Raw genomic sequence first — 26,356 nt, forward strand, 5'->3', positions numbered from 1 at the left:
GCAAAACAGAGCATTTAAATAAAAGCGGCTCTATCTCCAGGAAGGATTCACCTGTATGGGGCAAAAGAACACGCATTTGAATACTGTGCTTTAACAAGCCTATCCCAGTGAGTGCTTGATGGATACAACTGAAAGCCAAACAATCAAATCCACGAATATCTTCGAGGATGAAAAAAAAATGTCACCGGGTGCTCAGAATGCAGAGATGCACCTGCTAAAATGAACCTCATTACAATTCGCATAGTTAGGTAAAAAAGCTCCCTATTCAGGTAAGAGCTAAGGAACTACCGAATAACTAACTATGGAAGACTCATGCCAGGCCGCCGAAAACCAAAGCCTTGGTAGGCAGAGCGTAAGGTGGGCCCCAGGGTCCCCGCCTTCTGGTGGGTAAGCCTTACAGCCCTCCCCCAGGGTGAGCGGGACTTGCGCGTGTGATGGACTTCACTCCCATAATTACGTTACATGGCAGAAGGGGTTCTGCAGGTATAATTAAAGTCCCTCCCTAATTGGCTGACTTAAAGGGCGATTATCCTGTGTGGTGATAATCAGGTGAGCCCTTTTTAAAGAGGCAGAGAGGTTAAAATGAGAGTCTCCTGCTGGCTTCATTTTAATTTATCTTTCATTTTTGACGAATAGCTTTGCTGAATAGAGATTTTGGGTTTTTTTGTTTGTTTTTTTGCAGTACGCGGGCCTCTCACTGTTGTGGCCTCTCCCGTTGCGGAGCACAGGCTCCGGACGCGCAGGCTCAGCGGCCATGGCTCACGGGCCCAGCCGCTCCGCGGCATGTGGGATCCTCCCGGACCGGGGCAGGAACCCGCGTCCCCTGCATCAGCAGGCGGACCCTCAACCACCGCGCCACCAGGGAAGCCCTCTCTTTGGGTATTTATCATTCATTAATTCACTGAAAATACTTACTAAATGCCTACTTTGTTTTACAGGTCTTGTGCTAGGTGCTGAGCATGCAGGGTGAACAAAAGCAGAGAGGTGGAGGAGGCACGGGGAACGGCAGGGCCAGGCCTCGCCCTGAAGACACCCAGGGCCCAGGCTGGGCCCCGAGAGAATTAGCGGCAACCAGGTCAAGACTACGTCAGCAGCCTGCGTGCCTGAGGTTCAGTCCCAGGGGAACGGTCTAAACTGATGGGCCTCAACACTGCATTAAAGATCAGCCAAGAGTGGAAGGAGCCCCGACCAGACACAGAGCAACGTCCACGCTCCACTCTGTACCAGTGAAGTCAGGTGACTGCGGGGAGAGCACAGCCATCTAGGTTAGTTTTCATTGCAGCCAGGACTGAGAACTACTGACGTAAAGCTTTTCAGCTACCTCTGAGGGGCCGGGATTACTGTCCCGGAGGCCAGGTTCGACCTCAGCCTGAAGGTGGGGTGTTTGGCAGTCCTCACAATGGGGAAGGGGAAGACGTGCGGGCAGACACTGGAGGCAGTGTTTTGATGCCCCAGGCTAGATAACTCAAGGAAAAACATTCCTCTAGTGTCCTGATTAGAAAGGTTAGGACAATAAATCCGAGCTCAAATGTTTAGTGTGCATGTCCAGAGAAAGTAGCCAGAATGACCAAAGCTGGCTGTTCCCATACAGGCCCTGATCATGATAATAACGTGCATGTCTAAAACATCTTCCAGCCCCATGGGAAGGAACGCTTCAGTAACCTGCAATTACAAAAACACATACTCACATAGACACACGTACTCAACGTGTTATGACTAAAGATAGGAAGTTGTACTTGGGCTCTTGTATTTCTTGGTTGATCTGTGACTTTGAAAACTGTAACACAAATATCTTTCTGACGTTCCAATCAACCAAATCATGCCACCACCTCCCAAGTCCCAAAGAGGCTTAATGGTTAAATTAAAGGTTGCCAGTGAAATGCTCTTTCAATAAATATTGAAACATTTTACAAACAGATCATAAATCAAAAATATTATTTACTATTAGAACAGTAATTTTGAATGAGTGCTTTAATAAAATTCATCCTTGTTTCTTTGACCTTGGACAACTTAGTTTATTACTGTACAATGGCTGGAGAATTACATTGGCTGTGACCTTCCCAAAGAAACCCTGCAGGTGGTTCTTTGGTTCCCTTCCTTGGATTCCATTAGAGCAGGAGCTAGGTGTTCAGGGGCATTTGGAACCACAACAACCTCGCTAACTACCTCTTGGAATCATCCTTAACCCTGCCTCGACCCAAGTGGTCCATGTTACCAACTCTACCCGAAGGCCAAAGGACTATTTTGGCACGGATGGCGGTGGAAGGAGTATACTACGGGGGAAAAAAAGAAAAGAAAAAAAAAAAAAAAAGCAAGGTTCACGATTACATACAAATAACCAAAATCAAGTACTTTTAGTCTGAAACCAGAACTAAGAAATCTGGTTTTTATCAGTAACTTTGAAAGGCTAGCTTGTTTATATATAAAGTAAAAGAACAATGGCCATGTGTGAAACTCAAGTGTAGAAGAACAGGACACTGACAGGAAGAGAATAATAGAAACAACGAAGAGAGTGATAACTTACACTTCCTGTGTGCTTATAACCTGTCAGGAATGGATCATGCTTTTAACATATACGAATTCATCTTCATAGTAGTCCTAAGGCAGAATACTACCTAAGAATAGAAATAACAGGGTCCCGTGCTCCCTCCACTGTGTTATATGCCTTTCAACGTGCCATTTCAGAAGAAAATAGCAAATATTTCTCTTCAGGTGATTGAAAAAAAAGCAACAACACAACATCTTGGTATCAGGGTGTCTCCCATGATACAAGATTTCAGATTTTCATTTTGATCTTCAAAGGCTGCAACTAGACGGAGCTGGAGGGACAGGAGCAGAGCCTTGGTTTCCTAGAAAAGGAGCGATAGTGGTTTGCGTGTAGGCTTGTGGGTGGTTTACAAGTTCCCATAAATGCCTCTTCGTGACACGTGCCTAAGGACATACCTTTCTCACGTCTGAACTCTTTGGTTCTGTCGTCCAGGTTATAATTCTAGAAACAGCAAGCCTTGTCTCACTAGAGTTTATGAAATCTGTTGGGTCCATCTGCCTAGCGAGAGACTCGATGTACTTCAGGATTGCAACTTTGACCTGAAAGATCCAACAATTATAAACAGTAGGTACACTTTATAAATCTTTGAACAGAACTCTTAACTGGTGCTCAGAGAAAAGAACACACTACTGAGGGGATACCACCTTTCTCCTGGATTTATGTTCCTACATGCAGGGGCCCTCCAGCAGTGAAAAAGCATGAGATGACTGACAGGGAAGCCTGGGAACAGAAGGGAGGCCTGCAGCCTAATCCCCTTCCCTCTGTGACTGCCGGGCCTGCAGAGAAGGCAGGCTCTGCTCCTCACAGACACCGCAAGACACGTGCCGGGCAGGAGCCCCCGCTGGGGTGAGGGGTGGAGGCACCAGGGGGACCTCCAGCTCTGCCACCGACCGCGGGGCAAGTACAACTCTGTGTGAGTTTTATTTTTCAGCCACTCTAGGCCAGGTCTTGCAAGGCAGCACTGAAGGTAATTCAATAATTACCTTCAATAATTCAATAATTCTGCTCTAACTTCCCCACCAAGGTCTCACTTGGTTTTGACATCAGGAGAAAAGGGTTGTTATTTATTGGGCCTCTCCTAAAAACCTCAGCAAAATTAGTGATCAAAGAACAGACAATGTACCTGATGTCATTCAAAGGAGCACATCCTCCTTCAAATACCATTAGTTCATTCTTATGGGTATGATGTTTATAAAACATGCCAATTCATTTTTCATGTGTTACGATGTTAATATTAAAAACATTCCAATAAGATACCTATTTTAACACATCAAAATTCTCTACATTAAATATTAATGTGAAACACCGTAATAATGCCCAAATGTTGGTAAGGATGTGGAGCAACTGGAGTTCTCAGATACCGCTGGTAGGAATATAATCTGACATAACCATTTCGGCAGTTTAAAATAAAGTTAAGCATGTCCCAACCCAATAAACCAGCAACTTCTCTACTATGTACTGAACCAAGAGAAACGGAAACATGTTGCTTACAGCAGATTTACTCACAATAGCCAAATATGAGTCATGTATAAACAAGTACATTTTAAGCAAATTTGACTTCTAGAGGTTGAACTATAATGACAAATAGTTACCGACCTTGAGGTTAGGAGTTTGGGTTTGATCCACAATAAATCTCATCAAAATGTTAAATTGCTGATCAAATGGAAAGGAGTCCCTAGGTTTAAAAAAAAAAAAAAAGTATTTTAAAAGAAAGACTTATTACAAAAAACAATGTAAAATCATATAAGAAACAAAAATACACTATTATAGATTCCTCTAACATATGTAAAAAGCAAGCATGTTTATATTTTTTAAATATTACTTTTCATTTCATGTAAATACTAAAGTAATACACATTACATAGAAAACTTATTTCTTTTTTGTTTTGTTTTTTGGTTTTTGTTTGGCTGCACCGCATGGCGCACGGGATCTTAGTTCCCGGAACAAAGATGGAACCTGGGCCCAGCGCTTGAGAGCACCGAGTCCTAACCACCAGACCGCCAGGGAATTCCCTAGAAAATTTAGAAAAGGGGAAATCTTGTTAAAAGTCTTGAAACACATAAACTGAGCAATGAATGTCTGCTGGCCTTCTTGGGATCTGCTCGTCTTCTTTCCAGGTACCTTTCGGAATACTGCTCACATGAGAAACACTTCCATCGCCCAAATCTAACGTTTACATCCCGATGAGGCTGCTTGCAGCTGCCCTTGCTGAAGCTGCCTGCACAGCTCCTGGGGTCCTCGCTGGGTAACCGCCCGTAAGCTGGCTTTGTGCGGTCACCACAGAAGAGCGCCCGTGGGACACTCACCCAGAGACACCCCTCTCCAGCTACAGACACACACAGGAGCCTGGGACCCTAGGAGCCCCACTCCGGCTCCACTTCTCGCCTGTGACTCATCTCATTTCTCGTGGTCCTCTCACATTTTTGATCCAACTGAGTAACCCTGAGGGCTCTTGGCGAGCGAAAGTCAGTGCCCTCTCCCTTAAAAAGCCACAATTACTAGCATGAGTTTACAACTGCCTGAAGGAGCCCTTGTGCCTAATGCAGAGGTCCCTTCCATGCTAACAGGAAAGATAATGCAACGCAAAGATCTATTCCAATTGAGGCTGAGTGACTGCATCACTTTCTTTTAGACTCCCTCAGAGACGATTCTCAGTGTACGTAAGGATAGTAGAAAGAAAAGGGACGCAGGTTCAAATCTTTCAGATTACAGAACTGATTTGAAATTTAAATGAAATAATACAAGAAAAACATAAAGTGTGTGGCACATACTGTTACTAGTAGTACCACCATCATAATTACTAATAAAAAGTAAACCTGACCAACAGCACATCCTTTTCTCCCACATCTATTTGTATCCAGGAAGCTCTGAGGACCACCTCTGGAAGCAAAGCGCATCTTAGTATATATGATTTAAGTGACTCATACTGGCCACACATCAAAGAAACAAACCACGCACAGAACACCTCTCCTTTCTTCTACAGCAAAGGGAGGATGGAGAATACAGCTGAGTAATGGGTGTATTTAAGCTGGAGCTGCGCCCTGCTGTCGAGCGCAGCCAAAGGAAAGGAAACCGAGGCAGATTCACAATCAGTTCTATCACCTGAGGAACAGCTCTCAGCCACCACTGAGATGCCCTCGGTACTCACAATCCTAGATAAGCTGAAAGAGCTAAACATCCCAGCTGCTGAGAAAAAGGGACATATGCTTTAGGGACCTAGGCCAGGGAATTCCCCAGAAGAGGGTTCTTAAAGGAATGAGGCATCCAAGAAAACTAACAGGAGGGCACAGTTATTTCCCTTAATCACCAAAGATCAGAAATATAATCGTAATATTTCCATCATCCCTAAAAATCTGCAATGGATCTTCTGTCATTCATAAATTCACCTAAATTAAGGAAGCAACCTACAGGCTAAAGTCTGGCTTACAAATGTTTTCCTTGGCTTTCACAGTGTCATTTTAAAAAAATATATCTTGGAATATCTTGCCTTAATCCACATTTCCGACCTTTCTTGAAAAGCCTGGACCACTGGGCCCACATCCCCTGTGACCACAACTCACCGCGGCTCCCCAGCCTCTCGCGTAACAGCCCTGCTGTTTACATCGCTCGTGTATCATCAGCTGCGTCAGCTCAGCCTCTCTAGTCAACCTCTGGCCAAACTGTGAGGAATCCACTGGTGTAGAGGACTGTCCCCCAACTGCACTACACTTAGTCACCCACAGGAGGGATGGTGCCTGAAAGCCTTACTGCAAATACAGTACATTACAGTGAGTTCACTGAAAATCTAAAGGGAAATCTACTTGGATAATAAAATTCTATAGCAGCACAAATTACACAGATTCCCAGGGTCGGGGACCAAAAGAAAAGCTGGCATCACAGTGTAGAGGAACAAATGTAGGCTTGGCAGCCAGAGACATCTAACAGATGCAAGCGCGGGGGACAATGACGGGGCAGTGTGATGCCCTCCACACTCTCCCGCAGGCCACACAACAGAGTGACAGCCGGCTCTCCTGGACGCTGGCTCCCGGTCTGCCACGCGCAGGAGGTGGGGCTCCGGGTGTGTCAAGGTGCTCTCTGTTTCCTAATTTTATAATGAAATGAGAAAGGTCCTTCCATTTTGACAATTCTATGACCTACTCATATCCCAGTTTGCAGTAACGGGTCACATAAAAGTTACTATGCTGATGATGATTCTCTGAGTGACCTGGAGACATCTGTTTATTCTTTTAAAAATTCAGCAATCTGACACATTCCCCTCCATCATCCACCAAATCACAACCAAGACATTACTGCAAACCATCTTCTGAGATCATTCAATTTCTATCACTCCTGTGTCGAGGATTTACTATTGCACAGGCAAAGGTCAGAAGTTTGTTTCCAAACAATAATGGCACAGAGTCAGTTTTTTTACACTTTTTCTGAGTCTCAGTAGCTTTTCTTTTCTCATAAAGGCCAGATGGGCTACAAATATTGTAAGTGTGTTATCATCTCTAGCCAATGAACTGTAAATAGAAACTACTCCTGGATGAACAGGAACCCTATACCACACATGAACAGAAATATTCCTCGTGTGCCTTACAAGAGGCTGAAGTCGTAAAAATACTAAGGTCTTCAGAAGGATGCTCATAAATATTCTAAAGTGTTTTTTAAAGAGAAGAGAACCAATTTTCAATGTTTTTTTTTACATTTGTCTTAGGCATTCACAAAAATAATGTCAACTCAAGGAAGATATGGGCATTTCATCTCATGGATTGTTGGAATATTTCAACATATATGTTAATAAGAGAATGTGGGAATTAAGTAAGAAAGTAGATATTCAACTGGGTGACAAAAGCCACAGGTAACAAAATGACAAGAAACCACCTACAAAGACTCTCTTAGTATCAAAATGGTCTAGTGCCCCCGCCCCACCAGTAGACATTTTCCCAAAGAGGACATACAAATGGCCAATAAGTACATGAAAAGGTGCTCAACATCACTAATTATTAGAAAAATGCAAACAAAAACTACAATGAGGTATCACCTCACACCTGTTAGAATGGCCATCATCAAAAACACAAGAGATAACAAATGCTGGTGGGAATGAAAATTGGTGCAGCCGCTATGGAAAACGGTATGGAGGTTCCACAAAAAAATTAGAACTAGCGAATTCCCTGGTGGCCTATCGGTTAGGACGCAGCACTTTCACTGCTGTGGCCCACGTTCAACCCTTGGTCAGGGAACTGAGATCCCGCAAGCCACGTGGCGCAGCCAAAAAAAAAAAAAAAAAAACAAGAAAAAAAAATAGAACTACCATATGAGCCAGCAACCCCACTGCCAGGTATATATCCAAAGGAAATGAAATCAGTATCTCAAAGAGATATCCGACCCCACGTTCACTGCAGCAAGTGAACCCCATATTCACAACAGCCAAGACATGGAAACAACCTAAGTGTGTTGATGGATGAACGGATAAAGAAAATGTGGTGTACATATAAATGGAATATTATTCAGTCATAAAAGAGAAGGAAATCATGTCATTTGTGACAACATGGATGAAACTTGAGGGCATCGTGCTAAGTGAAACAAGCCAGATAGAGAAAGACAAATACTACATATCACTTATATGTGGAATCTTAAAAAAAAAAAGTCAAATCCATGGAAACAAAGAGTAGAATGGTGGTTGCCAGAGCCTAGTGGGGTGAGGGAAATGGGGAGATGTTGGTCAAAGGGTACAAACTTCCCGTTACAGTTATAACACTTGCTAAGAGAACATATCTTGACTGCTTTTACCACATAAGCAACAAAAAATGGTAATTATGTGAGGTGAAGGATGTGTTAACTGACACTGCAGTAATCATTTAGCAATACATACATGTATCAAATGCTCACATTATGCACTTAAAACTTACACAATGTTGTATGTCAGTTTACCTCAAAAGGTGGGAAAAAACGATCTTGCCCCCAAACACTTGCCTTGTGACATCGAGAGCCTTCTGAACTTTCGCTTGCACAGATCCAAGCAAATCTGCTCCCATTTTCTTAAGCAATTGTGTGAGAAGAACAAAAAGCCAGTCTTGCAAGTCATCCTTATGAATTATTATAAAATCCACAAGAGTCTCCAAAAACATACTGAAAACCTAGACACAAATGGAAACCAAGTATTTCACATATTTAATTCATGATTTCCTCCCAAGTCTCCAAAATGATAAAAATGCCCATCTTGGCTTTGTCCAGAATCATAACTGGGGTTGACACTGTCCACAACTGGACATGGCATAGGAGGCAGACGCAGTAACAAGAACAGATAAAGGAAAAGGGGTCCGAACTTACTCTCTGGTGTGAATTCCACCGCAAACCAGGCCATGCAACGAAACAGATTCCATGTTAGTCCACAGTGAAGTCATACAAGTTTCATGCAGTTTCTTAAAAGGCCTGAAAAGGCTACAAACTGACGAAATAACTCTCCCCTCCCTCTACATGCCTTTAAAATTCAGTACAGAGAGAAATTAACTTTGCTGAAAATATGAGTCTAATCCTGGAGGTCTTTCCTTCCTTTCCTTTCCTTTTTCCTTTCCTTCCTTCCTTCCTTCCTTCCTCCCTCTCTCCCTCTCTCTCTCTTTCCTTTCTCTCTCCCTCTTTTTCTTAAAAAACCCTTTTAACCATCATAATTCTATACTATTATTGCTCATCACCTAGCATTCAACAAAAACTATTACAGGATGAGGGGAAAAAAAACTTGCATATGTATTGCTTTTCATTTCAGTCATCTATTTTGATGTATGCCCGGTCAGATATTATAAAGTATTATCTTTATGAAAAGATATTACAAGAGCCATACCAATCTTTATAAAAGATTATGGCTTGGGATGAAAGACACCGACAGTTGACATAATCCTCACGCTGCTGTGTGATCACCACTGCTCCCTACGGTGAGACAGAGCTCACGGTGGATCACCCCTGAACCAGTCTCAGAGAGGTTAGCGGTGGCACTGCGCAGCCTACTTGGTAAATGAGTCCTGCTCTCCTGGGACAACCCGGCTATCGCAGACCTACTCAGTTCTAGCTCAGCAACATTAACCACCAGGGGTCTCCCGTGAGACAGCTCAGAAAGAAGTCAATGAGCCCCAGCTGTGGGATTCCTGGCTTAGCACAAAGGCAGCTAGCAAATATTTACTAAACTGAGACCTGCAAACTCACTGTACAAGAGCCTTCTGATGGAAACAAATTTCCTTCTTTATCCTCACATTCTGGTTCTGAATCAGCAATCTAGAGGTGACAGGTAATAGAAATTTCATCAATGTCCAAATCCATCTAATATCCCTGATGCTATACATCTTACAAACCTTATGCTTATGCTTTAAATCTTACTGCTTTTAATACTATCTTAGAGAAAACCTTGATAATTATATCTTTGGATATCTACCTGGTCCTTAAACTCAACGTTTGTGAATGTCAACCTTGCTGTGAGGGTCATAACAGGAATTTTAAGACATGCTTTAAGACCAATATTGAGGAGAACTGTTGCCCCCGCCCCAAAAAGGAGCACCCCTGCATTCATTCTCCTATGCTCCCGTGAGCATTTCAAGAGGCAGGGAGGGGTCCTGTGTTGTTTTCTGTATCCCCAGCCCAGAGTGGGTGCTCAGTGAATGCTGAATGACTGCACGGATGGATGGATGATTGACACTTCACGGACAATTCCTGTGAGGACGAAAGTGTAGGAAAAGAAGGGGGATCACAGTAACTGGCTAGACTTTCTGGCCACCACAGATTTCTTTCTCCCAGGAGGATTTATTTAGAAGAGGCCATTTTTACTAGGAAAATGATAGTGTAAGACAGTTAAGTCTTGCACATCAAGCATTTAAGATTTGCTGGTGCTGATTTCTGGTTCCCTCAATTTCTACTTTAGTTTCTGTCCTTTACCCTTTAACTTTCCCGATATCTTCATTCCTCTGTTTTTTCTTTCTCTAAAACCATCGAACAGCAACAGCCTGCAAAGCCTTCCTCCCCAAAAATGGTCTTTATTTACAATCTAAACTCCAAGTGAACTTCTGTCAAGGGTCCCGCTCTCAGCTCCACTCCTAGAAAGGGCCTGTCCCTCCCTCCTGGGTGCTCTCCCCTCAGCAGGGAGTCCTTGTCAAAAGGCAGGTCCTCCTCCGGTCCCCAGGAGGTGTAGGCACCAGCTAAGTGACCACCATCCAGCAAATTCTTAGAGGCGGCAATTCTATTGGTGTCTGGAGAAATACTTAATGTGGTTCTTCAGTAAATCCAATTTATAAATGCTTCCATGTGTCTATCTTGTCCCATATAGACAAATTCTACATGGGTACCCAAAAAAAAAAAAAATTACATAACCTGATTGTTTTCTTCACTACTGTAACTTTTTTCAGGAAGGCATTATATTATAACACACTGTTACACCCTAGCACCCAGCCCACCATTTGGCTAAGTATGCGAAAATATTTGCTGAATAAGTAAAAGACTACATCTCATTCTCTCCACGGTAACCCTTACTTGAAACACACTTTATTTAACTTGATGTCATATGGACATTGGAAGTTTCTAAGAATTCTGTTTTCAGAAGCCATAACAAACTATTGCTGAAATTGGGGTTCAGTCTGTAAGGTCTACACTGTGCTGCGGGTCTGGTATCCCACTCTGAAGTCGTGTATTATGCGGCCCACACAGACATGCAGAGAGGAACACAAGTGGGCAGGTTCCCCAGACCTTACCTTGCTGTGAGGGTCAGCAAACATTCGGGTGAAAATCTCACACAATCTTTTCAACTCCACCCGACTAGAGGAAACAAAATAGAAATAAATAAATTTAATATTTAATAAGCCAGTACTGAAATTAGTTACAGCTTCTCAAAATCCTTTTATTTCATTCCACTACATAAGCTTTATATAATTTTTATATAACAAAGTCCTTTCTTCACAAATCAATTATCCAAATTTTAATTTATGATGGAACTGCACAGGAATAAAAAAATCACGATCGTCTTGCTCTCATTCTAAAATGAAACTGACTCTCAGAGCGTGATCACCTGAGTTCACACATGTGGGCGTGGCAAAGCCATGAGCCACATCCCGCTCACCTTGTTGCAGGTGTGTTTCCACCACCACAAATGAGAGGCAATGGGATCAACTAGGAAAAGCATGTGCTTCGGGGTCAGACAGACCTGGATTTTAATCTCAGTTCTGCTAGAGCCAAAGTACTCTGATATCTTTGTATCCATTTCAGTGAACTGCTAAAAGGATTGAAGAACACACCCTACCTGCAACCGTTCCTGAGACAAAGCAAACACGCATTTCATGTCGGTGCCCCCGTGACTTTTCTTACCCTGAACTGTACTACTGAATCCCATTTCTGCTTCGAGGTTTCATTAGAAAGACTCACCTTCTTCCCCAAATCATCCCTCTCAGGTTGGGTGATCCTTTAACATTGCTAACAATGAAATCTAGATCAGACCAACGCTAATCAACAGATTTCTAGAGATTATTCAATGGATACTTGGTGAACACTAAGAATCAAGAAACTGGGGCCACGAGAATTGAGCAGATTCTTGACGAATGATGACAGCAAATCCTTTTTTCTGTTTTTTGACAGGTCACTAGAGCACCAGAGAGGACCTGCACTTCAGAGCGCATGTGGTGAAACTTCTCCTGACGTATGCGCAGAAGAGAACAAGGGGGGCCAGGGGGTGGGGAGGGAAGGCGGCAGGAAGGAATAAGGCAGGGGCCAGACTGACTGGACAGCTGCGCTTGAAGCCCAGTGATTCATCAGTCAATGCTCCCGTGGCTTTGCGGAGCCATCCATGACCACAGACATTTATCCAGTCTCACCATACAGCTTTAAAAAAAGTTACCCGAAGAATATAATATAGTGTAGTTCAAACATCTCTGTAATTTTGAGATCCATCTTATTAAGTAATGACCTATTAGTGCTGTCATGGTTTAATAAGCAGCATTTCTTCTCAGATATAAAATAATGGTGTGTCAGTGGTGCCTTAGATTTGAGGAAATATGGTCTAAACACATATTTTTGGTATATGTAATACACGCTCATTTTAGAAAATTTATGAAATATAGAAACAAAGAAAAAAGCAAAACTAATCAATTCTAAAGCTGAAGAGTACCCTACTTGAGCACCTCTCTACTCTGCATATTTATAAACTATACCTACGCCTGTGTGGATCAAAACACTTTAGACTGAGGCTGGTATCATTTTACCCGCGACTCTAAAGTGTAATAAACCGTCCCAACCTGCAGACCTGTTTTACTTTTGACCTAAATTGCAAACTGTACCGAGATTTCTCAAATAACACCTGATAGACAAGTGTAAGCCATAGGGGACCAAATGCTTTCTAAACCTAATCAGTTACAAAGTGTTTGCTGGATATTTCAAATTCTCCGGAAGGCAAGGACCACGACTTAGCCCTCCCAGCACCTTTAGTGCCTGCCCCAGCGGCTGGAATTCCGTTAAGAACTCCCGAGATGACGGGAGCCCGGGTAAGGCCCCGGGAGGGCAACACGGGACTCAGCCTGAGCTCACAAGCCTGGCCTCCTGCCCTCACCTCAGTGTTCTCTGGCTCTTCAGCAGGTTCTGCAGGCCCAGAAGCCCCTCCTTCCGCTCGGACCAGTTGGAGCTGGCGCAGTGGTTGAGTACCTCGGCCACATCCTCGGTCTGGCGCAGGTAGTGGGGGATGCCCCCGTTCCGGGAGCTATACGAGCGCTCGGAGCACACGCTGGACGCATCGCTGTTGGCGTCGTCGTCGGAATACATCCCGTACGGCTCATACCTCCTCCTCACGGGCTTCTTCTGCCAGATCCAAGGACGGGTCGGGGGAGACACGGACAGGTGGCGTGAGTCTCACCAAACAAAACCAACGACAGAGAGCTAAACGTAGACACACACAGGCACATGCACCGCCCTTTCCCTGCGCTTACAGATGAGGGGAGTAAAAACAGAAAAGCAGACGTAGGGTGAGTAACAAGCAGAGCAGCCCACAGCACAGAGGAAAGAGCACGATCTCTAGCGCGGTGCATGGCCTTCTCAGTAAGACAGACTGGCTGTGTGACTTCAGAAAGCCTCCTCATCTGTCTGCTTCAGTTTCCCCATCTTTGAGATGACAACGATTATCCTTCTCACAGGCTTGTTGTCAGGATTAAGTGGAATTATATGTTAAACAGCCCGGCTCGGCACCTGACGCACTGTTAAGTGTGAGCGCCCACCAGCCCCTTCCCAGTCAAAAGCAATCTATCTTGAGCATGGTCTGTGAGTAAATTTGTTTGAATAGTCATGCTTCCTTAAGAACGTCTGACACTGCAATGTCAGTGGCAGAGTGTCCTACATAAAAGGATTCCTAAATGATCTAAACCATTTTTATTAAGGACTTAAAGTTTTACCACACTAATAGGCCTTCTGTAGACTAGAATACCCATGTCATTCATTTCTCTTACCTCTGAATATAAAACTGTAAGTTAAATCCCTATATAATGTAGCAACAGCTACATAAAATAGATAAAACTTATAAAATACGGTTTGTCCAAGAGAAAAACAAATAGCTACTGGCTTAAACTGTACTGATGTAATTTTCTAGGAATGTGACTTGTACGCCGGGACAGCTCTGCCTTCCACCTACTGTCCCAGCATAATTATTAACAGCACCCTCTCTCACTCTCAAAAGTATCCTTGGTAGGATGATAATTATATGGTCATCTCACTTACCCATCAACTAGGTTCCTAAGATAAGCAAAATGTTGAATGTATCCATTCATGAATCAATAACGACGTAAGAGGAGACACAAACTAGGTTAATAACTAAAATGAAACGCTAGTAGGAAAAGGGGCAGAGCTTGATATCGAAAACACTGAGGCAAATGTGAGAAATGACCAGTTCCATCACTAGCAACAGCATCACTAGTTTCCACAAAATCACAATTCAGAACAGAATTTCTACACTATGCTACTTTTTTTGTTGTTTTTACCAGCTCCTAAAGGAAATATACTCAACAGAAAAAAAAGAAAAAAAAAAACATAAAACAAAAGTTAAAGCACTGGTACCTTGCTCCTGGAGTCTCCTAACAGCTGTAGGCAGGAAAATATTGAAGGATGGGGAAAAAGCATAGAGAATTATGTCAGAAGCATATGTGGGGATCGTTCTTGCAACAAAAGTGTACAGCAGAACATATCTTAGCAAACCAAAAATACAGGTTAGCAAGCGATTCGTGTCAAGCGAATAACAAAGAATGCTTTCACAATGGCATTTCCTAACCCTCCTACACCTCTTATGAGAACTTCCAGTATCTGCTGGAATTCTTTGCTGAAACTCTCCACATAGCACTGAGGTATATCCCTAATGTCGCTATTAACTCTGTCGCCTGCTCCTAGGACAGATGCTGCCCCGGGACTTCTTTTCTGCGAGCAAGGACTGTGTATCATCCCGGCGCTATCTCTTCTGGAGCAGGTCACTTGGAAAGACCAAGCAGTTTGGACAAAATGTAGTAGTGAGGGCAGCGGGGGTGTACGGGGAGCCGGAGGTCAGAGAAGAGCCCAAGTCAGGTGAAGGCAAAGCCCAGACTCTCCAGTCCTGCTCTGCCCCCTGGCACTCTGGGCACTGTACCCCTCCCCCCCCCCCCCCCCACCGAAGTGCTGTCTCACCGAGCAAGGGCTTTGCGCATCCATCACTTCTTACCCCTCTGGCCCCCACTTCTTCAAGTCCCGAAATAAGTAAGAAACAGATTCCAAATGCTGCAACTTGGAAGGAAGAACCGCTTCACAGAATTGTGCGCCACCTCGTGACTCTTAAGTTAAAGTCCTGCTTAAAGCAATTATCCTGAACTCCAGTTATCTGCCAGAAAAAGCCCTCCTGCACACAAGGCTGATGAACAGAGCTGGCCGGGCAGCCCTCACCATGAAACCATGAGGAGAGCGGAAAACTGCTTGCTCACAGATGCTTGCCAGAGAAATCTGGCTGAGCAGGAATAAATGAGGGAGGGCCAGGAGGGATGAGAGTTGGAATCACTGTGGCCACACGCTATAAAGTTTTGACTGGATGAAACACGGCTGGATTTAAAACCTCAGAGGTCTGATCACTGTGGCCACACGCTATAAAGTTTTGATCGGATGAAACAGGGCTTGATTTAAAACCTCAGGGTCTGAAAGCGGGGTTATTACCTTTGTTCATTAGAAGAGAACAAGTCTTAAAACAGTACAAGCAAGACCAGAGATCAGGAAGTTCTAAAGAATGTCTATTTTAAATGCTGAGCACATAAACCAGAAAGTACAACAGGCTGTGTTACTACCAGCTGCAATGTATCTTTAAAAGACCATTTGACCACAAGCTGATTCTACTTAGGAATTCTTTGCTATAACCACAAGTTTAAGGACTTCTAATCACTTTACGTTGCTTTTTTAGATATTACATTGTAACAGTGCAAAAACATACTTCACTAGTGCTTCACATCCTCAGAGTTGACCTCAAAATCTGGGAAAGTTTCCGTAAATAATGACTTAAGGACACATTTAAACAAACAAACATAAAATCATATGGAACAACTAGTGAGGGAAATGGAATAAACGCAAGATTTTCAAACCACAAACGCTATGACCTACTATTATACAATGATATGCTTAGGCTATGCCATCAAAGCCTGTAAAGCAACAGAAGCAACAGAAGGGAATAAAGGAAATGCTGAAAAAAAAAAAAGATAAAAAAGGAAAAGAAGAAGCCCAGTGACATCAGAGAAGCCTGATGTCATCACAACTTCACTGATACTGCGGAGCACAGAAGACATACTTGATGCTACTGTGTCTTGTAAGGCCAGTTTTCACTTACGTACAGAGTTCACAGTTTAAGAAGAAAAGCATAATAATATAAATTTACACAGTTTAAAGAGTGTCAAAGATGATTTAGTGACCTGGTTTGAAGACTACTTCCTGTTAAGACAGAAAAACGCAGGTGAGTAATTCAAAGAGACTCCACACACATCGTGCCTCTTACCAAAGCATCAGCAACAGCAGCTTCCAGATCTGCACTGGTGCTCAGAACCCGCATGGCATTCACAGAGCCAGGTATTCTTCCTGCCTGGCCGAGCCCAAACCGGTCTAGTTAAAAAACAAAAGCAAAAGATGTGTCACTTTAATTCACGTGTTTTCACTTCTTTGCGACGGCTCCTGCCTCGTCCCACTTACTGGACAGAGGACGGAAGCATCTCTAGTCAATGTTCACTGCACCTGACTTGTAGTTTCAACTACACCTGACCTGCTTATTATCAGTGGCAGAGGTTCACCCTGTTCACATTTAATACGATCGTGCCAAAAAGCATCCTGACAACTGAAACGGTTCTTTAATGACAGTCTATTTTTGAAAAGTGTTGAGACATGGGGGGGACCTTATTATAGAAGGTGGCTGGGCCATGAGGGTAGTCTTTTCATGTATACAGCATTCTCTCTAAAGGCTAGCGGCCCTGACATTTGGTCAAACTGATTAGAAAGCTTCATGGTTTGATCAATGAGTTCTAACGCAATGTGTAATAAAAAGTTAAAATTTGAAACAAATGTATTAAATTGATCTCTGTGCAAATTTTCATTAGTGTCTCTACTGTTTAACTGTTATTAAGCTCAATTAATGTTGGGTATTTGTTCATCATGATGCCTGTGTCACCAAAGGCTATTTAAAAATCAGTTTATTAAAATTCTTTAATCTTCACCACAAAAAGCTAGTATCTTTGCTGCAAAACATTAATCATTCAGATTATATAAATTTCTCCTGAGTCCCTCAAAGGATTTTTAAATGATAATCTTTACACGTGTCAACCGAATGGACAGAATGCAAAACAATTTCCAACTTTAGCAGTTCAAACAACTATTCTAAGCCTGTTAACAAGCATGGACAATAAAGACTAACTTTTTAACTTTTTTTTGGCCGCACAGCTTGCGGGATCTTAGTTCCCCAACCAGGGATTGAACCCTGGCCCATGGCAGTGAAAGTGCTGAGTCCAAAGAGACTAACTTTTAAAAGTCCCATTACGTAAGCTGACCAGCCTTCCTTAAGAAGTGCTGAGATTGCTTGGGACTCACTGCCCTTGTGAGGCCTTGCTGCTCATAGCTGTGGCAGCTCAAGGGAGAGCAGTCCGGTAAAAGGCTCTTATAATGTATAATAAACCTCTGGAAGAAAAATGTTAAGATTAAAAATGCTTTCTCTTTGTTAACAAATAAGACACTGTTTGGACAAGGAAAGTCTCTGCATGTGCCATATTCTAGTAATGAAACATTTAGAAAAAAAAGAAATAAAAGAAAGCTAATGTCGGGTTTACATAATTGATCTTTCCTATAAAATGATATATTTAAAATTTTGGGTAGGTAACAAGACATCATCTACAAACTGGTGAGCTCTAAAAGTGAAGTGTTATTTAACTTTTTTAAATTGTCGGCTTCGAAACGTTATACCTTCCACTGCCACAGAAAGGGGGAAAAGATTTAAACACTGCTATCAAAAGCTATATAGTTATGACTTTTTAGAGGGAAACAAAAATTGTATGTTATACTATCCCCTTTTTTAATGCACTTGTTGCTCGTGCTGAATTTCACCATTACGTGTATGTTTAAAAGGTGATTTAATGTGCCAAATAAACTAAAAACAGACCACAAAACAATTCTCTCTCTCTCTAGAATATAAATCATCACCTGAAATAACATTATAAATTTGAGATTTATTATGCACATAGTTTTATAAATGATCTTTGTTCAAGTCTCTTTTTTTTCCATTAAAAAAGGGTAGATAGTAAGGGATTTATGAGTAACAGAATGAAAGTAATTCAGTTATAAGCCATTTAAAAATTACCCAGCATAAACGTAAATAAAACAGAATCTTAAAAAAAAAAAAAAGTAGGTCTCATGCCAGCAATTCTTGCTCCAGGGATAATACTGATTTTTCAGACACAAAATTAAAACTGTAAGAACAAAGCAATTATTCTGTGCTTCCCAGATGCATACAGCTTTGCCATACACAGTGACTGCAGATCATTTGATATACATCGTAGATAACTGAATTTCAAATCTTAAGGGGAAATGTTTGTCTGGACCTAAGAAAATTTATAAGCCTTTGGTTTTCGCCAGACCAAAATCTGCTCTACGTTCTCTCTGGTACTGTCCAGTTTCCACGAGATGGATATATACGACTGTGCCCTCAGTCTGGCCCATAATCTTCAGGGGAATATCCTAATCAGAGAATACATAATAAAATGCATAGGTGGCTTCATTTAGAGGAAAAACAGAGACACTAACTCAGTAAATTGGTCACAGTTGTCACCATCAACAGTTTGATTTAACAGATTATGCCTTGTACTCAGTTGATAAAACTACAGTCATTAGGGATTATTAGCGTATCAAAATGATGCCAGTTAAATCCGGCAAATTGATGCATTATTGTATGCTCACTTTCTGCCCCAGAGGCTAACCAGGGCATCTGGGGTACTGTTACAATGAGGCTGGGATGGAGTGTTTCGGCTCTGCAGGCTGCAAAGGCTACCTTTGGCCTGACTTGATTATCCTAATCGTGATTTGTTTTTCCATAAATGCTTTAGGACAATCCATTTCCTTCAATACATATGAAATGAGGTTTGCTATAATCTGGGACATCTGGTCACTAAATAGTACCTCCAAGTAATTAGAACCGGATGGTAGTAACTAGCATTAACAGACACTTTATTGGGAGTTAAGACTGAGAGACGAAAGCCTCTGCTGGATGAGGTCCATACCCCACTTCCTCCGAGGGACCCTTCAGGACACCTATCTGGGGCTGCTGTTTTCCTGGGGGAGGGAGTGAGAGGAGGGCAGAAGTGCTTCCCTATCCTTTTGTTTTGTTTTGTTTTAACATAAATACGAACACTGGAAAAATGATGTCGTCAAACTGGCTACAAAGCATCTACGGCCTATTAACAGGACCATAAACATTCAACAACTTAAAAAAAAAAATAGAAGCACATCGTGGGGGGAAAGAAAATATGAGGTGCATACATGCCAAATGCTAGCGGACACTGATGGGAACCAGATGTGACAATGAGCGTGTGACAATGAGCGTGGACAGGCATGGCATGCATGAGCGCGTGTTCACCTGACTGCCCAACAGAGTCAGCCGTGGCAAGAGCACTAGTGGACCTGGAATGACGTCGAGAGGCTGCAGGTAAAAGGAACGGCAACACCCACAGGGTTAACACACGAGAACCTGAGACAGCAACGGCCACAGACCGGAGGGAACGCGGGGCTGCTCCCAACGCGGCCGTGTTTCCTCACGGAAAGAGATGATGTTGGGTACGAATGGACAGCGAGGGCCAACCCCCGGGCTGCATGCGGGGCGCTGGCGCAGGAGGAGGGCTGCCTGTGCACCCAGCGGCCCCCGCCCCCGGGTGCACGCTGCCCCCGGGTGCACGCTGCCCCCGGGTGCACGCTGCCCCCGGGTGCACGCTGCCCCCGGGTGCACGCTGCCCCCGGGTGCACGCTGCCCCCGGGAGCCACCGTCGCCACCACAGACTGGGCACAGGAAGGACGCCAGGGGCGCGCCGAGGGGGCGGAGCAGCAGGATGGGTCACGCCTCCCGTCAGGATGCGATGCACACGCGACCATGCACCAGAAACAGAAGCGAAGAAGTTCACACAACGTTCTCTCAACAGACACAGAATGAAGTCACAAAAAGGGGGCTTTCATATACAGGATGGATACACAACAAGGTCCCACTGTGGAGCACAGGGAACTCCATTCAATATACTGTGACAAACCACCATGGAAAAGAACATGAAAAAGAACGTTCGTATGTATAACTGAATCACTTTGCTGTACAGCAGAAATTAACACAATGTTGTACATCAACTATACTTCAATCAAAAAGAAATAAAAGACTTCATGCTTCACAGGTAAAATATAAATCAATTTAAAAAAAAGAAAGGGGCTCAACAACTGTATTCCATTTTCCCTAGTCAACATGTGTGCTGTTCTGCTGCAAAATATCCCAATGATTAATGAACTCACTGTTTTAACTGTTGGAAAGTTGGCTGTAATAAGTTTAACAGCCTTCCTTGGAGAGGCATTTGCAGGCCTCTGGTTATGAGCACCAGCTCTGTGACATACGGGGGGCAAGTCCTGGTCAGATCACAACTAGCTGTGTGGGCCCTGGGCAAAGTACTAAACCTCTCTGTGTCTCAGTTCCTCATCTGTGAAATGGGGCCAACAAGGGTACCCTCCTCTTGGGAGTTAAGAGAATTAGGAGAGACTATACATCAAACACTTGAAACGCTACCAGGCACAGAATAAACCGTGGTGGTTAACAGCAGCAGTGCTGGTTAATAAATGTTATTTTGCTAGCGAGTACTCATAATATTATATCGCATCAATTCATCAGTCTGAGAAAACATACACCAAACTCCGTCCTCGTGTGGAGAGAATAACTTTTAGAAACAATTATGAAATACAGGCTTGGGTCCAAACCTGAATGTATTGACCTGAGTGCCACATAATATGTGGCTTTTTCTTTACCTCAAAAAAAGAAAAAAGAAAAAAGAAAAACACGCTTCTATCATTACTTGGAAAGAACACGGTGACTGTAGCACAGAGAGTTCATAGGTTTCACAGAGTGACACTAAGCAGTGCCAGAGTCCAGAATCCTCCCACGTTTACATGCTTAGTCATGAAATGACTAAAATTCAACACAATTTTATTTACTTAAGCTCGTGTCACCTTGTGAAATGTGCTTATCTGCGGGATAAGGGGTACTGAACAGCAAAGGTTACCTGGTCAGTAAGGACAAATTTTTACCAGCATGCAAAAGAAAGACAAAATCCCTAATTCCTCGAGATACACAAAAATAAGTCGGCAAGCTCTAAAACGGTATTACAAAACAATCACTTTCCCTAAATAAGGAAACTGGCAAAACATTTTGTAAGACTGAAGCAAACTATTCATTTCTTGTACAAGCACAATGGTACTGTATCCTGACAGTTTAAACTGAAAACCATGTTTAAGCAACACCTGATCTGAAGGTTCCTTATAAAGTCGTCCTTTGGTTCTGTTTCAAGAGAATATTCTACAGCAAATCTGTCACGTAACAAGTTCTCTGTCACGTTCTCAAGTGAACGTCCCACAATGGGATCCAAGGTGGACCCGCTTACATCAAAGCCTCATTGACAGCAGAGTCCTAGAGCCTTAATCTCACCTAAAAGCTGTCACTGTCACTATGTATTCATACCATTAAAATGGTCCAAAATAACTTTTTAAGAAAAATGCAAGCTCAAACCCAATATGTAGTCACTGAAACAATTACTTCTGTCCTCTTCTTTTAAAAAGTGAAGGTTGGCTACATAAGTTGATTCAAAGGGGCACTAATACAAAATCTCACTGACTTATAAAGGGGGTAGGAAATGAACATTAAAGTGAATGAGAATAAGAAGGAAACATCACACTCTCCGAAGGAGGTAGGAGGCTCCCCAGGGGGCACAGCAACCTTTGGGACTTATCCATGAATTCCCAGGTGCCATTGCCACACCTGGAAATCCCGACTCAGAAACGTGGCCAAGCACTTTCTCTGTACCTGAGCCTGGAGAGGCCTCAGAAAGCAGTTAGTACATTTCGGAGGAACCAATGAAAGACACCTCAGGTGAGGCAGGGGAACAGCCACGCTTTGAAGTCAGACCCGTGTGACCTTGGGGAAGTGGCCTCCACTCCCCAGGTCTTGGTTTTGTCATCCAGACAAGAGGGACGACGATACCAGTCCCAGAGGCTGAACAGGACCCACAAGGGTTATATGCCCACTGATCACTCAGCACGGTGCCAGGGACATGTGGGCACTGGTGCTGTTCCTGCTGGACAGGAGTTTTATGAACAGATTTAACCCAACAAGAAAGAAAAAAAGTCATGGTCTAAAAACTGAGCTGAAATGATGTGAACTCCTGCCCTGACCACACAGAAGACCACGCTGGTGCCAGAGCTTGTGAGAAGGGGAGATGTCTGCAGCCACAGCTCCAGCTGTGGTAGCAGCAATGACACACGTCCACAACCCGGGCTGTCACCAAAACACTTCAGTGGAAATCAGACTGGATCCCTCAGCTCCTCAGGGTCCAAGCAGGACCTCAAGAATCCGGCACACCTTGCCTGGTCCACAGACCACATGCTGGGTCACAAAGGCTGCTTCCATGGACAGGAACAAAAACAGCAGTGTACACGTGAAATAAAAACACTGAACTCTTAAGAGACAAAATAATCAAGAACCAGACTGAACTGTTCACTTATAGAACAGGTTATTTCGAAGGTCAAATCGTGAACAAGGATGCATAGATACACAGCCTTAACTTAAAAGAAAAAACCACCAGTTCACTCAGAAAAAAAATCATCCTTCTGCCCTGGATTTTTGAGGATTCTGATCTAATGCTGTGGACTGCTGTGGAAGAGCTGGCAGCGACCAGGTGAGCTGCCCCACTCAGGCCCTCATGCCCATCAGGTAGGACACCTCACACAGGTATCTCCTCACGAAGTCAGGTGATCGTCTAGAGGGCCCTGCATCCGTCCATCTGCTCTTTCTGAGAACTCCACGAGGGACAGTGGTCATGAAGAAATAGGTCTAGATTCTGAGTACTGATACTAATTGGGGGAAAAAAGATACTGGGAAGGAGTGTATGACTTAGAAGGAGATAGTGGCAAATATTCAAACCTTATGCTTTTGCTGTAACATCCATCTTCCAAAGTGACATTTTTATACTTGAAAGACCCGTTTCATAATTAGAGTCAAAGTAACAGACTGCTACAGTCCACAGTTCCAGAGAACAACTCCAGGCCTAGGCCCTACCCGTATAAAGTGATTTCTACCTGTCATGCTTATCATGAGGAAAAAATACACAGCTGTACAGCACTTAATACGCCCAAGAACTGAAACACAGTTACTGAAGAATACAAAACATTTTTCTTTTCTTTTTTTTGTGTGTGTGAAAGTATGTGTTGATAGACGTCTTACAGGATTAATAATTTGCACTAGGTAAAAAGGTATATGTCCATTTTAGAGAAAGGCAAGACTATTAAAACGAAATAGAAAATGTAAATTCAATATTCTATAAAGCATAAATGTTTCTCTTTTGGTCTTGTTTTTCTTGAATACTAGAAATTGTTAAAGTACAAATTCTAGCTGTAAGGAAAACTGAAACGGGGGCTGTCTGTCAGACAAGCAGCCCCAACGGACACCGAACTGGTGATCCGAGGTACAATATTACCATGTACCATGGCCACCAAATGTTGTAAATTTTTTGTCCTGGGGTGGCACCGGATCACAAACATTACACAGCCTGTTGAGCCCAGGAAGAATGAAAAGTATCTTAATAATTAACAGTGAACATAAAGGTTTTGCATTGTGCTGTACACTGAGGCCGTTTATCCGAAAGCAATTTGCAGACTGCTTTAAAGAAAGCTTTGAAGTGACTCGTTTCACAGAAGGAGAGCTAATATTCATGCTGCTTTTTCGATTAATGTGCTCACCCCCAAACCGAGCACATGCTTAGTTTCCTAAATGTTATCATGATGATACTTTTTTTTTTTTCCTTCTCTGAAGTGAATCACGCATGGGCTGATCCCTGGTAAAATTCAAAACAGGTTGCAGAGATTCAGCGAGTACGGAGACACTTTGGACGCGCTCAGCTTTTAAGCAGCAACGGTCTCTGGCTGAGCTGCGCCACACGCTGGCAACGACCTCGCAGACGCGCTTGCCCGGAGCAAGTGGTCCTAAACGACAACAGTACAGGGCGCATGGGTGCTTTCTTCCCCTGATATGTGAAAACTGGGAACTGCCAGAATCCGAGCATGCAGAGGGGACAGGAAGGGAGGCTCGGGAGGAGGACGGGAGCGGAGAGGCGCACGGGACAGCGGCGGGGGACAGAGGCAGGTGGCTGGGCCCGGCGGGGCGGGAGGAGCCCCAGGAGCCAGGCCGGCGGGTACTCACCGAGCGGAGGGAAGCCCCGAGCGGGGCTCGTATCGCGGCTGCTCTCACGGCTGGCATCGCGGCTGCACCCCTGACTCATGCTGGGTCGAGGGATACGGCTGCTCCGTGCTAGCGTGCAGCATGAGGGGTTTCAGAGAAGGGGAACAAGTTTAATGAAGACAGAGAAACTCACACATGGTCAGTCACATTCCGTTCACGTAATCGCGACACGGCCCGCGCCTGCCCCTGCTCGGGCCTCACTGACTGACGGGCCAACAACAGGAGGGGGTGGGCAAAGCTGGACTTGCCCACGGCCTCGCAAAGCTGGGCATTTCAGTAGGAAGGTGATATAACACCTAAAGGTAAGAAATGGAAAAGAAAGCTCTCCAAAGAGCAAACTGGATCAGAATATACAAGATCCAAAGTCTTCTGGAAATGATCAGTTGCTGTGGCTTCAGCACACTCCTCCCCGAGAGGATAAGAAAAGGCCATAGTCATTTTCATATGCACTGGGTCCTTAGAAAGATACTTTAATTTGGATTAAAAACAGAATAAATGCTCTGGTCACTGAACTCCATGAACTTACCTAATTAAAAGGAAGACTGTTCACTTCCCCCAGCCTGGCCTTTACAAAGAGAAGTCATGAGGACTGACCCTGCTAGAGAGCCTGCGTGCTGCAAATCTGTGTGGGGATATAAAGAATCGGGACTGCTAACCCCTCATTCACTGGTCTCGACATTCATTCCGGTGTTTTCTATGGAATCCAAAAAGATCCGTCTGTCACCCCTACCCAAGCACCTCCACTCACCCAGCCTCACACCTGAGTCCATCCCAGGTGGCCTGATAGTCCCAACAGTCATGGTTAAAGATCATGCACTGGCCTGAGAACAGCCAATTACTTTCTCACATCACAGGAGACTGAGACGACAGAACCCCACGAGCAGCCTAACGGCCAATATAACTTGGCCATAAACCTCATGAAAGACCATGATTTTCTTATTTTTCAGCTTGCTTTGAGAAAACAGAAATGCAGTACTGGCAAAATACTCAAAAACAACTTTGCAAACTGAAAGCACGTAGCCACCTACATGACAGCTGATGGGAACAACAAATATTTCCATCTTGAGAGGATCTACTAATTCTGGATTAGACAGAAATGCCTTTCTCAGAAGGTTTGGAAAATATAAACTTGATTCACTGATGTAAAAACCTCCATGCTTACTACATTGCAATGAGCAAAGCCTATAATTTCAGAGCAAAGGTAGATTTATTATATGGCCAAACCGTAACAAGAATGTCTTACAAACCAGAATCATAAAACTCCCTGAGTTAGAAGAACATGGAAGTGAAAAACCAAACCAACTTCCTATTGTGGTCTCTGCTCAGTGCCAGAGGTGAATGAGACCCTAAAGGTACCTAAGTGCTGTGCAAAGGTTTATCAGGTCTGTGCTGGCGAGCAAGGCAAGGTCAAGCCCAGGAACGCAATCTCAGCCATCAGTCAAAATGGGGCTTCATCTGGAATTCTCTAGGAATTCCTAAACTCTCCTTCATTTTGCTATAGTGACGTGGAAGCACTGAGTTTTCACTCAGAGTAGTAGTGACAATTTAATCAGTAATTCTTGATAACATTCTAAACACCTCCTGCTCCTACCATGAAGGCCAAAGCAACAGGTGCTAAATTAAACTTAAAAAACTAGGGAGTATCTACTGATCCCGTCAGTAAAGGAAAAGTTGCATAAAACCTACAAAAGAGTCCTTAGGGGGGCCACTACCACATCTAACGTAGAAATGCCCTCTCCAGCTCCATGCTAGCTCACTGGTCCAGCCACCCAGCCGCTCTAGATCTCAGCCTCCAGTTAGGAAGGTGAGAGAGA

The 26,356-nt window shown here is 43.6% G+C and overlaps 1 protein-coding gene across 1 annotated transcript in view; it reads right to left on the reverse strand.

Annotated features, from left to right (window-relative positions):
* Nucleotides 1-26,356, reverse strand: part of CLASP1 (cytoplasmic linker associated protein 1) — a 267,853-nt gene that overhangs the window by 53,103 nt on the left and 188,394 nt on the right. The window contains exons 24-31 of the mRNA XM_060016946.1: nucleotides 16,533-16,636; nucleotides 14,594-14,617; nucleotides 13,104-13,348; nucleotides 11,260-11,323; nucleotides 8,861-8,863; nucleotides 8,504-8,667; nucleotides 4,145-4,223; nucleotides 2,944-3,087 (exon numbers count right to left, since the gene is read on the reverse strand). Coding sequence (XP_059872929.1) covers nucleotides 2,944-3,087; nucleotides 4,145-4,223; nucleotides 8,504-8,667; nucleotides 8,861-8,863; nucleotides 11,260-11,323; nucleotides 13,104-13,348; nucleotides 14,594-14,617; nucleotides 16,533-16,636 — 827 coding nt within the window. The remainder of the gene's footprint in view (nucleotides 1-2,943; nucleotides 3,088-4,144; nucleotides 4,224-8,503; nucleotides 8,668-8,860; nucleotides 8,864-11,259; nucleotides 11,324-13,103; nucleotides 13,349-14,593; nucleotides 14,618-16,532; nucleotides 16,637-26,356) is intronic.

Source organism: Delphinus delphis, chromosome 7 (genome assembly GCF_949987515.2).
Source record: "Delphinus delphis chromosome 7, mDelDel1.2, whole genome shotgun sequence".
Classification (NCBI taxonomy): Eukaryota; Metazoa; Chordata; class Mammalia; order Artiodactyla; family Delphinidae; genus Delphinus; species Delphinus delphis.